The 15580-nt window shown below is 41.3% G+C and overlaps 1 protein-coding gene across 2 annotated transcripts in view; it reads right to left on the bottom strand.

The window, feature by feature from the left end:
- Positions 1 to 15580, bottom strand: part of dok6 (docking protein 6) — a 605271-nt gene that overhangs the window by 32742 nt on the left and 556949 nt on the right. For both annotated transcript variants that reach the window (XM_072273010.1, XM_072273075.1), the window contains exon 7: positions 3637 to 3751. In XM_072273010.1, coding sequence (XP_072129111.1) covers positions 3637 to 3751 — 115 coding nt within the window. The remainder of the gene's footprint in view (positions 1 to 3636; positions 3752 to 15580) is intronic.

Below are 15580 nucleotides of genomic sequence, written 5' to 3'. Positions count from 1 at the left end.
GGAAACTGAAAGATTTTACAGTCAGCATGCAGGAGAGTGTACTGGGGGATGCAAACTGAATGAGCAGCTCACAGAGGAGTTCAACAAATTCTGATCTCTCGAGAGTGCAGAGATGTGGAGATTTATTTGTAGCATGACTTTGTTAATTGAATGGATGTAGTTGGGGTGTTATGGAGCATCCAGGGAGGGCTAGAACCTCTGGTAAAGGGACCACTGAGGGGCTGCTCAGTCACCTTTAGTCCCCACGAGGCACTGAGAGCTCAGCTGTGGCTCCAAGTAATGCAACAGCAGCCACACCCCAGTACTTCACTTCGACAGATGGCCTAAGCCAGGCGAGGGTAGTCAGCGGGCCTCGTACTCCAGTGAGATAGGGATGTGCCTGGCTTAACATGTGATATCAGCTCCAGTGGAGCTGGGCAGGTGAGATCAACAGTGAGATCCAATGATTAGGAAGGCAGTTCTGCAATGCTTTGTGGAGAACAAAGGGCATGGTCATCCACTGCAACAATGGAAGACCCCAGGTGTGATGACTACTCATTTCACTGGATCTGGTTTTCCAAGGCTAAGGGAGTAGAACTGCCCAAGTACAATGGCTTTTCCACTTTGAAGAACTCTTTTTGCACAGATTTCTCTGTCATTATCTGATGCAATGAACAATCAATTAACATTAATCTTGGTGTTAGGGAACCTTCAGTGGATGATACTTGGGGTGAGAAAATTCATTCTGTACATCTACCTTATTTCAAACACTAGCCTCTTTGCCATTGCCTCTATCCTCTGGCACGAAAATCACCCTCCCTCCACTGACTCTGCTTTCCTTCCCATAGCCTTGGGAAAGCAGCCCATAATTAAAGACCCCTCTCACCCAGTCAGTCTTTCTTCACCACCACCACCACCCCCACACATTTTGTAAGAGATACAAAAAGCTTGAATACATGCACTGCCAGGCTCGAAGACAGTTTCTATCCAGCTGTTAGAAGACTCTTGTATGATGAGAATGGACTCTAGATCTCTGAATCTTATTTATCATGGGCTTTGCAAGTTATTTATCTACCTGCACTGGAATTTCTCTGAAACTATAACACCACTTTCTACATTCTGTTATTGTTTTTTTTTCCTCTTTGTACTGCCTTGATGCACGTCTGCTTGGAATGATCAGTCTAGATGGCTTGCAAGTATATCTTGGTACATATGGCAATAACAGCAGTCACTGCAATATGCCTGTCTGGTCAATAGAGCTCTTAGTTATAATGTGCCTTGGACAGGCATGAAAAGAGCAATAGATGAAGGGTTCTGGATCTTTGCTGCTATTGCATGAGTCATTGGATTACTAAGGCAGTGTCTGATAAGCAATAATTATGAATGAGGCCACAACATATAAAACCCAAGGACGATCTCAATTTCAAATGTCTCCTTTCGAAGCAAATCATTACCCCTTTCATGTATCATTTGCCAAAGCATCACATTTAAGCTCTTCCTCAGAGTTGTGTGGTTATGATGATGGACACTGTCAGAATGTGACAGGCATATTACCCGTTTTAGGTAGGTATAAAGTGAAGGTAATGGGGTGAAGACATATTCTGTAGGGCTTAGAGAAGAGCCTCCTTTGGACTGTTTTAATTCAGAGGAAATTTCCTGATTGGGAAGTTGTAAGTTCAGCAGCTGCCACCTGAGCTGCCTTGATTTTCTCTGTGGTTCAATGTGGTCAGTACCCACTGCCTTTCTCAATTGGCATTTCATATTAACCATTCACTGTTTGGGAAATTAGTGTAGAGTGCAGTGACTCATTTGCAAAGGATGCATGGCTACTGCACAAGAAAGGGAACATATACTCCATGGCCACTTTATTAGATACTGTTGGTACCTAATAAAGTGGCCACTGAGTGTATGTTCATGGTCATCTGCTGCTGTAGCCCATCCACTTCAAGGGTCAACGTGTTAATTGTTCAGAGATGCTATACTACACACCACTGTTGAAATGGCTTGATTATTTGAGTTACTGTCACCATCCTGTCAGCTTGAATCTGTCTGTCCATTTTCCTCTGACCTCTCTCATTAACAAGGCATTTTTTGCCCACAGAACTGCTGCTTACTCATTTTTTTTTTTGCTTTCAAGCCATTCTCTGTAAACTCTAGAGATTGTTGTGTGTGAAAATCCCAGGAGATCAGCAGTTTCCGAGATACTCAAACCACCCCGACTGTCATCAATAATCACTCCATGGTCAAAGTCACTTAGATCACATTTCTTCCCCATTCTGATGTTGACAACATCCTGATGTTGGACCGCTTGACAATATCTTCAGGTTTTTACGCATTGAATTGCTACCACTTGATTAGCAGGTTAGATATTTGCATTGACGAACGGGTGTAACTAATAAAGTGGCCACCAAGTGTACATACAGAAAGGTGCCAGTAAAAGGCCAGCGAAATCATAAAGTATTCCTCCCACCCTACTCATTCCACTCCCATCTCTGTGATTCATTGTGGTCAGTACCCATCTTCTTTCTCAATTGGCATTTCATATTAACCGTTCACTGTTTGGGAAATTAGTGTAGTGTGCAGTGGCTCATTTGCAAAGAATGCATGGCTACTGCACAAGAAAGGGAACATATACACAAGAAAGGGAACCTTGGGTAGGAGGCTACATTGAATCCACGGCAGTCCCACCAGACTTAACAACAGTTACTTTTCCCAAGTATCAGGCTGATCAACACCTCTACCCATTATCCAACTCCTCCACCACTACTGTATCATTTCCTGTCAGAGTTACCTTCTATACAGATAATCCTGTACCTAACGTTGCTTTATGTACATACAATCAGTCTAAGTATATAAGGTAAGATTATGTATTTATATTTAGTGTTATTTATGCTTTTTGTCTTTTTATGCTGCATTGGATCCAGAGTAATAATCATTTCATTCTCCTTTACACTTGTGTACTGACAAATGACAACAAACAACAAAGCTGAACACTCCAAACCTAATTTTGTACCTTGTGTTCCTACTTTGCCCACTGAAGAAATATTTTATTTTGCATCTGAAAATGAGTTTTGTTTCTAATTTTGGAAAATCTTCTGCACATCTACGCCTTTTGATTTTCAATATGTTTCAATGAGACCCACCTCCCCCACCCCCACCATTTTTCTAAACTCCATTGAGTACAGGCCCAGAGACAACAAACCCTTAATACATATTAACCAGTGCGTTCCCGCGACTGTAATGGAGGGCAGAAATGAGAACAAACCGTGATAGCAAACTGAAGTGCACTCCACATTTAATGCCAATTAACTTATCACTTCTGTGGAACTGGGCCAACAGGAAAGGACTGTGACCTTGCATTATTTCCTGGACTCATTCTGAGCCGAGTGATCTGCCACGAACAACATCAACTAATCTCATAATTTCTGTGCTGTTTTTGACATTTTGTCAGTTCATCTTGACTAATCTTGAGCTTCTCGATGTTGCACACTGATTCATTAAGATAAGTTCTCTACGTGTGCGAGAGCAACGTCAAATGTCACATAATTCACTATGTTCGCTGCCCTCTGAGCAGTGAATGGTTCAGAAAAGGACACACTGGTATTAATTTTCATTGCGTGGAAGCTAATAAGGTGTTTGTCCCCTTGGTTCACTTGCCTTGTAAGCTATACAGTTCGCTGACACTGTTCTGCCTGGTAATGTGGTGCCAGTACGCACTCCGAGGAAGTGTTATCGTCATTAGTGTCATCTCATCACTCGGACTGGACTGCAGCTGAAAGACAGAAACAAAATTCAGTGTCAAATACCATATTCAGCCAAAAGAACATCTTTATAAGAATATATGACATCAAAAGTGAAAGGCTTAAACATCAACACAAGAGATTCTGCAGATGCTGGAAACCTTTAGACGCACGCACACGCGGAAGGAGCACATGCTGGCAGGTGGCGGGTGAAACCAGGTGAAGGGGAGGTGGCTGGGGGAGGGGGAATGCAGTAAGAAGCTGGCAGGTGATAGGTAGAAAAGGAAAAGGGCTGAAGAAGGAGGAAACTGATAGGAGGGGAGAGTAGCCGCTGGGAGAAGGGGAAGGAGGAGGGGTACCAGCAGGAGGTGATGGGCAGGTGAAGAGAAGGGGTAAGAGGGGAGCCAGAATGGGGAATGGAAAGAGAAAGAAAGAGGAGGGGGGAGAAATTGCCAGAAGATAGAGAAATCGAATTTCGTGCTATCAGATCGGAAACTATCCAGGCGGAAAATGTGACCATGAGGCTAAGCACAGCTCCAGTGCCAAATTTAAATTTGCTGATGACACCACTGCCAGGGGCCAAATCAAAGATGGTGACGAACCAGCATATAGCAGAGGGATTGAAAATCTGGCTGAGTGGTGCCACATCAACAAACTCTCATTCAATGTCAGCAAGACCAAGGAGCTCTTTATGGACTTCAGGAGGAAGAAACCAGAGATTCATGCGCCAGTCCTCATTGAGGATCAGAGGTGGAGAGGGTCAGCACCTCTTAATTCCTCAGTGTTAACATTTCAAAGGATCTGTCCTGGGCCCAGCAAGTAAGTGCCATTACAAAGAAAGCACGGCAGTGTCTCTATTTTCTTAGAAGTTTGCAAAGATTCAGCGTGACGTCTAAAACTTTGACAAACTTCTATAGAGAAAATTGCCATGATTCCCTTAATTATTTGGGACATTATGCCACTTAATTAGGACAGGAGACTGTTACTGAACAGTCACTAACTAGCATCAGTTATGCACACTTATGTGGCTGTTAAATACTACACTGTGCTTAGAACAAACAGCTCTTAAATAGCATCAGTTGCATGTGTTTGTATTAAAAAAGCGGTGATTTTTGTCACTAATAGCTGGCAAGAAATAAGCAGTGAGACTATTCAGAACTGTTTTCCTCACTGTGGTTTCAAACATTCAGGTTTGAAGATGCCAAAAACAGCTGGGAATGAAAACAAAATTACTTTGCTACCTCAACAAGTTAGAAATTGTAAAGAATTTGAAAGTATCGACAAACATCTTCAAAACTAAGATTTGGAGGATTCAAGCAACACACATCAAAGTTGCTGGGGAACGCAGCAGGCCAGGCAGCATCTCTAGGAAGAGGTACAGTCGACGTTTCAGGCTGAGGCCCTTCATCAGGACTAACTAAAGGAATTGTTAGTAAGATTCAATTGTCTGAAACATTGTATGAAGGCAGTTCATTATCTGCACTCGTGTCTGCACTGATTTTGTTGATTTACAGATAATAAAAGGAACAGGGCAGCATACAATGGATGAGTTCTGTTGATAATTATTAGGAACAAATACGATTTTATTGTATGGGTAATATTGGTAGTGTTCTAATCTGTACTGTATTTCATTTAAATACATAATTTGTTACTTATTGTCTTTTCAATACCTCTTCAAACAGTTCCATGAAGCTTTGGCTAATTGGGGTAGTCGCTTAGTTGATCCAAAAGGTACTAGTCCCAATGTGTCCCAATTAACTAGATCTACTGTACATGTCCTGAACAAATGTATATAACTTCACTCCCCTCTACTCTGAACTGATTCTACAACCTACAAACTTACTTACAAATACTCTACAATTCATTTTCTCAGAATTTTTTCTATTTTGCACAATTTGTCTTTCTCTTGCACATTGTTTACTTGACCATCTTTGTTTATTTATAGTTTTTTTTCATACATACTATTGTATTTATTTATCCTGTAAATGCCTGCAAGAAAATGAATCCCACGCTGGTACATACTAACACACAAAAAATTTACGGTGACTTCCTTGAGTGTTCTGTAATCGCACAATCCAGGAATGATAAATCCACAGCTCAGGGAGTGGGGGTGGGGGGTAGGGGGGGCTGATTGTTAGTAGGCAAAATAAACCAAACAGGCAGATAATTCAGGATACCCTCGAGGGTATCTTGTTTTCTAACCCATGTTTACTTCTGAGTACTATGGACAGCAGCCAGTCAGAACTAGAGCATCACAGATGGTTCTGCTGTACAGGGAGAGAGGAAATGATTAGGAAACTAATAATTTTAGATGGTTCTATATGCTGCTGTCTTGTTTCGTCCTCAGGAGTGGTAATGGAACTATTGCTATAAGAAGTCATTTCTGTATGACTCATGGAGAGACTTGTCACTGAGAGCCTAGAATGAACTCCAACTTCTCTGTAGCTGCACAGGTACCAGAAGTCTGCCTCGAGTCCCTGCCTTCTGCTGATGTCCTCCACATTCCACGTTTGAGTGTGTTGCATTGTGATATGCAAGGAGGAGATTGGCGAGCTTCTGATTCAGTGTCAGTGTAGAGTGTTCTGCTGACGTTGCTCGCAGTGCATTGTTCAGACTCCGGACAAAATTCTCCACCAAGTCATTTGTAACTGGTACAGTGCAGATGTAATATGTCTTATTCCATTCATTTTCAGGAATGACTGAAAGTGTTCCACAACAAACTTGTGATCGTCAATGACTAAGTGTTCTGGAACACCAGTCCTTGAGAAGAGGCTTCTCAACACATCAACAGTGTGTGAAGATGTAGTGGAGGTTATTGGGGACACTTCTGGCCATACTGTGGCTGTATCGACTACCACCATGAAATTTGTGCCCATGAATGATCTGGCAAAATTCACATGAATCCTCTGCCGGGCAATGCAGGCCATTCCCAGGGATAGAGCGGCGCTGCTGTTGGCACTATCTGGATGTGTTGGCATCCCAAACAGTGCATGCAAGCTTATCAATCTGCTGATCTATCCCAAGCTGCCAGACAAAGCTCCAACCCAATGCTTTCATTTTGACCATGCCTAAATAACCGGCAAGTAGATATTCCAACATTTTAGCTGTCAGCTAAGATGGTAAATAACTCTCAATCTCCACATAAGGCAACACTCGTCAAGGGCAAATTCATGTGGGCTGTGGTAAAAATGGGGTAACTGAGATTACAGCTGCACATTTTAGCCATTTTGGTTTGTCATATAGACCTGAGACAATATGGCATCTTTTCTGGTTTCTCTTTAGATCATCTCTGCCATAAAAGGGAGACTTTCGATTTGCATTAGGGAAAATGCTCATTTGTAAATCAAAAGAAGTGTTTTCATTTGTAAATTTTTTAGGTAATTCCTGATCCATGGGTAAATGGAACAATCAATCAAGATTTCCATGATTGGATGTCCTTTTGAATTTGATCTTGTAAGTGTGTCCTCCAAGAAAAACAGCCCATCTCTGCATTTGCGCTGCTGTGGTTAGTGGAACACCCTTCTGTGGATAAAAAATGGACGCTTGGGGTTGATGATCAGTAATGAGGGTAAACTCTCCCCCATACAAGTACTGGTTGAAATGTTTTACACCCCAAACCATACTCAAACTATTGGCCAGTTACCCTAACCTCAATGGTTGGGAAAGTGTTGGATGGAGTCTATTATTAAGGATGAGGTTTTGAAGTATTTGGAGACTAATGATAAAATAAGTCAAATTCAGCATGGTTTCTGTGAAGGGAAATCATGCCTGACAAACCTGTTAGAGTTCTTCAAAATGTAACAAACAGGATGGACAAAGGAGAGGCAATGGATATCATTTACTTGGATTTTCAGAAGGCACTTGATAAGATGCCACAGATGAGGCTGCTCAACAAGATAAAATCCTATGGCTTTACAGAAAATATAATGGCATGGATAGTGGAAAGGCTGACAGGCAGGAGGCAGAAAATGGGAATAAAAGGGGCCTTTTCGGGTCAGTTGTCAGAGAGTAGTTGTGTTCTTGGGGGTCAGTATGGGGACCACTGTTTTTCACATTGTTTGTTAATGATTCAGATAAAGGAATTGATGGCTTTGTGGCAAAGTTTGTGGATGATTCAAACATAGGTAGCACTGAGGAAGCTATGCAATTGCAGTAGGACTTAGACAAATTGGAAGAATGAGAAAAAAAGTGACAGATGGAATAGTGCTGGAAAATGCATTTTGGTGAAAGGAAAAATAATGCGGACTGTTAACTAAATGGGGAGAAGGTTCAAACGTCAGAGATGTAGAGGGACTTAGGAGTCCTCATGCCAGACTCCCAGAAGGTTAATTTACATGCTGAGTCTGTGGTAAAGAAGGCAAATGCAACGTTGCCATTTATTTCAAGGGGAATAAAATATAAAAACAACGAGATAATACTGAGCCTTTATAAGACGCTAGTCAGGCTGCACTTGGAGTATTGTCAACAGTTTTGGGACCCATATCTCAGAAAGGGTGTGTTGTCATTGGAGAGAGTCCAGAGGAGGTTCACAAGGGTGATTCCGGGAATGAAGAGGTTAACGTATTGAGAGTGTTTGGCAGTTTTGGGTCTGTACTCACTGGAATTTAGAAGAATGTGGGGGGAGGGATCTCACTGAAACGTACTGAATGTTGAAAGGATAGGATAGGGTAGATGTGGAGAGGATGTTTCCTGTGGTGGGGTGTCCAGAACTAGATGGCACAGACTCCAAATTCAGGGGCGACCCTTTAGAACAGAGAGTAGTAAACCTGTGGAATGCTCTGCCACAAACTGCAGTGGAGGCCAAGTCTATGTGTATATTTAAGGTGGAAGTTGATCGTTTCCAGATCTGTCAAAGCATCAAATGATATGGTGGGAAGACAGGTGTATCGAGTTGATTAGGATCCGGGATCAGCCATGATGGAACACGGAAGAGACTCAATGGACTGAATGGCCTAATTCTGCTTCTATGTCTTATGGACAGGGCATCTCTATCAATCTGTGGGTAATTTTGCTCTGCAGCAGTAAGGGACTGTGATGCAATGGTTATGAGGCATTCACTTCCATCACTCATAACATGTAACATGACTGTAACTATATCATAAGGCGAGGTGTCTCCGGTAAGCTTCACTGGACAATGTGGATTATATTGTGTGAGCAGTGTCTGATGTCACCATGTCTTTAATCTTTTGGAAATATATCTCACACTGTTTTGTCCATTACTATTTCTTCCTGATCTGCGGAAATGATTTCAAACGGTAGAGCACAGTGGAGGAGTTTTGCAGGAACCTATTATAGTAATTGACAAATCCTAAAAAGGTCCACAACTATGGATGATCGTGTGGCCTTGGAGCATCCACCACTGTTTGAATTTTTTCAGTACACGTGTAAATCTTGCACATCAGTGGTGTGACTACAGTAAGTGATGCTTGCTTTGAACACTTCACAGTTGTTGAGTTGTGCTCTAATCTTTTTAATGTTGTCTTGAGATGTTAAATATGTTCTTTGTTGTCCTCACTGGTAACAATGATGTCATCCAGGTAACACTGAGTGCCTGGGCAACCTTGTAGCACTTGGTCCATTCCTTTCTGCAGGTGCAGATGCTACTCCAAAATTAAGTCTATTATGGTGATAAAGCCCTTTGTGGGTGTTCGTGGACAGAAACACTTTGGACTCTTCTTCCAATTCCATCTGTAGGTAGGCCTCAGCCAAGCTCACTTTGCTGAAATGTTTCCCTCCAAGAAGGTTTGCAAATATATCTATAATCCTGGGTAGAGGGTACTGATCTAGTTTCAGTTCTGGATTCATGGTGATATTAAAATTACCACAGATCCTGATAGATCCATTTTTCTTGGCTACTGGGACCACTGGTATTGCCCACGGGCTGCATTCAAACTTGGAAGTAATTCCCTTAGCGTCCTTGTGATCTAGCTCACTGGCTACTTATTCACAGATAGTATAAGGAACTGGATGGGCTTTGTAAAACTTGGGTGTGGCATTTTGATTTAACACTATTTCACCGCTGATATATTTGAGTTTTCCAATGCCAGCCTTGAACTCTGCTGTGGCATCATCCAGTACCTTCCTTAATTCACTTTCAATTGACTCTTTTGCAGGGGATGTGGCATGCAAATTCTGGATGGATATCCAATCAATTTGTAGTTGTCTCAGCCAATCGCATCCCCACAATGCTGGCCCTCCTGTTTTTACCACATACAAGCCCAATGTGGCTTGTTGGTTGTTGTATTTCACTGTTACAAATGTCATTCTCAAAGGAGCTATCTTTTTTCTTGTATAATTTCTTCGTTGAATATCTGCAGGTTTCAGTTTAGTTTCTTTGAAATGCCATTCAAGCTTATTTTGTGGAATGACTGAAACAGCTGAGCCAGTGTCCAGTTTCATTTTAATTAATTTGCCATTCACTTCTGGTGTAAGGCCTGTTGCTTGTCTTTTGATAATTTTCACATTGTAAACCTCAAGACTATTCAGTCCTGTGTCACTCTCATCATATTTTTCATCAAAAGCATGCAGATTAGTGCTCTTTTTGAAACTGCAACTTGACTTTTTATCTTTTACTTTTCCCTGTACAGTCCATTTATCTTTGTCTTTCCAACACGCTCTTTGTACGTGTCCTACTTCATTGCATTTTCTGCAAGTTTCACCTTTAAACCTGCATTGGTCTGCTGTATGTGAACCCCTGCCACAACAATATTATAATTTGTTTGGCCAAGCATTTCTGTTTGGACTTTCTAATTTTGTTCACACTCATTTTCATTCCTGACTGCAATTGCATCTTTGACTGCTGTTTCCATTGACACAGCGATTTCAACTGCTCTTTTAATGTGAGTTGTACTTCAGTTAGGAGCCATTTTGAATGCTTTCTTGTAAGATTCCACAATCTGAAATTTCTCTCAGTGCATCATTAAGTCCATTGCTGAACTGACAATGCTCAGATGAGGTCTTCAATTCAACCACATAAACTGAAACCTACTCCCATTCTTTTTGATTCTGCAATCAACAATGGTTTCAGTTCTAAGTATTCCTATATTAAATTTACAATACCAGCAAAGCTCTTTTGGCTAGTTCGGAGCAGTCAAACTTCTGAACAAACTGTATACTCTTCCACCAATTGCACTCAGAAAATCTGACACTTGTTTCTTATCAGTTATTCCACTTGCTTTAAAATACTGCTCAATTTATTCAGTACACATCCCCCAGTTATCTGTTGTGCAATTGAATGTGCCTAGCTTTCCAATGTAGCCAGCCATTTCTGCTTTTTTTATATATGATTATGATCACCTACCTGGTGCTCACTGTTTATAAAACTTTTCCATTTTCCACTTCTATTTAACTTGGCCATCTTTCTGCTTTTGTGAAGGAAAAAATGTGCTGCGCTTTAAAAAAAATCAAACATCTCTCTCTCCCTCCCCCCCGCCTTTCTGAGGAGAGATGTGTTGCACTTTTTTTTTAAAAATGCGATGGTCTTGCTGAATTTCAACAGGTAGGTAGCAATCTCGGTTTCATTATGAGACTACTTCTTTGCTACTGTTATGTTTTGTAACTCCAAAACATAAAATTAATTTAAAGAAAAACACAGGCGCCAGGGAGCTAGCTTTGCTGCTGGTGGTTTATTGTTTGTTGTGTTCTGTCTTGTGTTACTCTGCTGAACATCGGGGGGGGGGGGCTGCTCCTCCACACTACCAAGTATCCTGCCATTTACTTTGTACTCTGCCTTGGAGTTTGTCCTTCCAAATTGTACCACCTCACACTTCTCGGGGTTGAACTCCATCTGCCACTTCTCAGCCCACTTCTGCATCCTATCAATGTCTCCCCACAATCTTCGACAATCCTCTGCACTATCCACAACACCACCAACATTTGTGTCCTCTGCAAACTTGTCAACCCACCCTTCTACCCTCACATCCAGGTCATTAATAAAAATCACGAGAAGTACAGGTCCCAGAACCGATGCTTGTGGGACACCACTAGTCACAATCCTCCAATCCAAATGGACTCCCTCTACCACGACCCTCTGCTTTCTGCAGGCAATCCAATTCTGAATCCACCTGGCCAAACTTCCCTGGATCCCATGCCTTCCAACTTTCTGAATAAGCCTACTGTGCAGATTTGGATTAGCTTTTTTTGTCACATGTACATTAATACATCAAAATGTACATTTTTTGCCTCAAAAACAAACACAGTCTGAGAATAGTGCAGGGAGAAGCCTGTGTGTGTAACTATGCTTCTGGCACCATTATAGCGTGCCCATAACTCACTAATCTGTTCGTCTTGGGAAAGGCGCAGCACCAGGTGAAACCCACGTGGTTACAGAGAATATGTACGAACTCCTTATAGACAGTGGCAACAGCTGATCCCCGATTGGTGATCGCTGGTACCATAAAACAATTGCGCTAACTGCTACAATACCGTGTTGCACTTTGAGTACCATGCATCAACTAATTTGTTGTTACTTAGTCTGCTTTCAAAGCATTCCAAACAATCATAAGACAACAAGACCATAAAACATGAAAGCAGAATTATGCTATTCAGCCCATTGAGTCTGCTCTGCATTTCATCATGGCTGATTCATTTTCCTCTCAACTTCATTCTCCCCATAACCTTTCATGAACCTATCGACCTCCATCAAATACAATGACCTGGCCTCCACAGCCGCCTGTGGCTACAAATTCTACACCTTCTGGCGAAAGAAATTCCTCCCCATCTCTGTTCTAGGTAAACGTCCCTCTCTTCTGAGGCTGAGCCCTCTGGCTATGGACTTCCCTACTATAGGAAACATCCTCTCCACATCCACTCTATCTAGGCCTTTCAACATCACCATTTCCAAAGGGATCCTTTCATTAAACATATCTTAACCTAACTCCTTCTCCATTTTCCGCAGGGAATGAAGAAGAAAAACGGAGAATACAAAAGCATTTCAAAAAGTGTGAGTGAATTAGAAGAAAAAAATTTGGAAGTAAGTTTCTGACAAGAGCAAAAAGCTCCAAGGCAGTGACAGTAAAAGAATTTCCATTACCTTAATATTAACTGAGTTAATGTGAAATATAGAGCAGACAGAGAATTTCTAAGTAAATAAATTTAAATGAAACTGCAGACGCTGGAAACTCTGAGCAAATTGGACAGTAACAGTGGAAAGAAAAGAGTAAATATTTCAAGTTCAATACAGTTTCTCTTTCCACAGATGTTGCTTTGCTGATGAGTATTTATAGGTTTAATTACAGAACTCCTAAACTGTTAGAAAAACACTTTTAGCCATTGTGCGGTAAGCCTACAAGAGAGGAATGACTCCCACTATCTAGACCATGCTCTCATCTTCCAGTTGTCATTGGGAAGGAGGTATGTACAGGAACCTTAGGTCCCACATCATCAGGTTCAGGAATTATTATACTTTATACTTTATTGTCGCCAAACAATTGATACTAGAGCGTACAATCATCACAGCGATATTTGATTCTGCTCCTCTTGCTCCCTGGAGTACAAATCGATAGTAAATATAAAAAATTTAAATTATAAATCATAAATAGAAAATAGAAAAAGGAAGGTAAGGTGCAAAAAAAAATCGAGAGGCATGTCCGGATATTTGGAGGGTACGGCCCAGATCCGGGTCAGGATCCATTCAGCAGTCTTATCACAGTTGAAAAGAAGCTGTTCCCAAATCTGGCCGTACGGGTCTTCAAGCTCCTGAGCCTTCTTCCAGAGGGAAGAGGGACAAAAAGTGTGTTGGCTGGGTCGGTCGTGTCCTTGATTATCCTGGCAGCACTGCTCTGACAGTGTGCGGTGTAAAGTGAGTCCAAGGACGGAAGATTGTTTTGTGTGATGTGCTGGGCAGTGTTCATGATCTTCTGCAGCTTCTTCCAGTCTTGGACAGGACAACTTCCATGCCAGGTTGTGATGCACCCCAGAAGAATGCTTTCTACGGTGCATCTATAGAAATTAGTGAGAATTTTAGGGGACAGGCCAAATTTCCTTAGCTTCCTCAGGAAGGCTCCTGAAACACAGTGGATAACTTCACTCACTTCAGCTCTGAACTGATTCCACAGCCTATGGACTCACTTTCAAGGACCTGACAACTCATGTTCGCAGTATTATTTATTTATTTGGTTTTTTTCCCTCATTTGCCCAGTTTGCCTTTTGCACATTGGTTGTCAGTCATTGTGTGAAAATTTTCATTGATTATATTGTATTTCTTTATTCTATTGTGAATTCCTGGAAAAAAAAACCTTAAGGTAGTATGTGGTGCCATGTACATACTTTGATAACATACGTGCTTTAAACTTTGAACTTTAATATGGACCACAATGTAACCATATGACAATAAAGTTTATCTGAATTGGCCATGTCATTGTCAGTGAGTAGGAAGACATTAATCTGCTGGAAGAGTCATATAGTGCAGCCTAAATGGCAAATATAATTTCCAGAGAAGTTAGGGACAGAGCAGGGGAGGGGTGGAGTAGCACATTTAGAGTGGCGTAACAGATCAAGGGAGTACATAATACATGTTAGAATACAGTGGATTCCAGTTGATTCTGACATATTGGGACCAGTACATTTTGGCTCAATTAAGCGGCTACTCCAATTAGCCAAAATTTCATGGAAATACTTAAAAAGGTATAGAAGAAAGAATCTGAGTAAGAAATTCACACTTAGCCTGGCATCTACCCTTTAACCTGTTTGGCATGGGTGGGTGACCTTACCAAGAGCCAAAGTGTAAAGCCTTGACTCCAGCAAGCATAGCTCTCTGGGTTATTGAGTCATGCAAGCCTCCTAACCACGACAAGGTTATGGCCTTTTTGGAGGCTCAATCGTACGACAGTATTATAAACCTGTGTATTAGTTCCTAATAGTTATCAACAGAGGAATTCATCCAGTGTAAACAATGACAGAATTAGTGCAGACACCTAATACGAATAGTGACTGTCTTCATACAATGCTATCGATAATTGCATCCTCCAAATCTTTACTTTTATTGTAACATTCAAGGTGATTTCTATACCTTCAAATTCTTCATAGCATCTAATGTGTTGAAGTAGTGAAATCATTTCATTTTCACGCCTGGCCGTTTCTCTAAGCCTGAATGCTTGAAACCACAGTGAGCAAAACAATTCTGTATTGTCTTACTGCTTATATCTCAGCAACTATCAGTGACAAAAATCTCTGTTTTTTGAACACATACATATGCAACTGACATTTTAAAAACTGTTCACTCTAAGCAGGATGTAGCGTCTAACGGTGACACAAGTACACACGACTGACACTAGTTAGAACCTGTTTGGCAACAATTGGTAAATTGGATGAGTAAGTATGCAGATGATACTAAGATAGGTGGTGTTGTGGATGATGAGGATGGTTTACAAAACTTGCAGAGAGATTTAGGACAGTTAGAAGAGTGGGCTGAAAGATGGCAGATGGAGTTTAATGCTGAAAAATGTGAGATGCTACATTTTGGTAGAACTAATCAAAATAGGACATACATGGTAAATGGTAGGGCATTATAGAATGCTTTAGAACAGAGGGATCTAGGAATAATGGTGCATAGTTCCCTGAAGATGGAATCTCATGTGGATAGGGTGGTGAAGAAAGCTTTTGGTTTGCGGGCCTTTATTAAGCAGAGCATTGAGTATAGGAGTTGGGATGTAATGTTGAATTTGTATAAGGCATTGGTAAGGCCAAATCTGGAATATTGTGTACAGTTCTGGTCACCGAATTATAGGAAAGGTGTCAATAAAATTGAAAGAGTACAGAGGAGGTTTACTGAAATGTTGCCTGGGTTTCATCTCCTAAGTTACAGAGAAAGGTTGAACAAGTTAGGTCTTTATTCTTTGGAGCGTAGAAGGTTGAGGGGAGAC

This window comes from Mobula birostris, chromosome 1 (assembly GCF_030028105.1).
Source record: "Mobula birostris isolate sMobBir1 chromosome 1, sMobBir1.hap1, whole genome shotgun sequence".
Classification (NCBI taxonomy): domain Eukaryota; kingdom Metazoa; phylum Chordata; class Chondrichthyes; order Myliobatiformes; family Myliobatidae; genus Mobula; species Mobula birostris.
The sequence above is the reverse complement of the archived record's forward strand: the minus strand, read 5'-3'. Positions and strand labels throughout refer to the sequence as shown.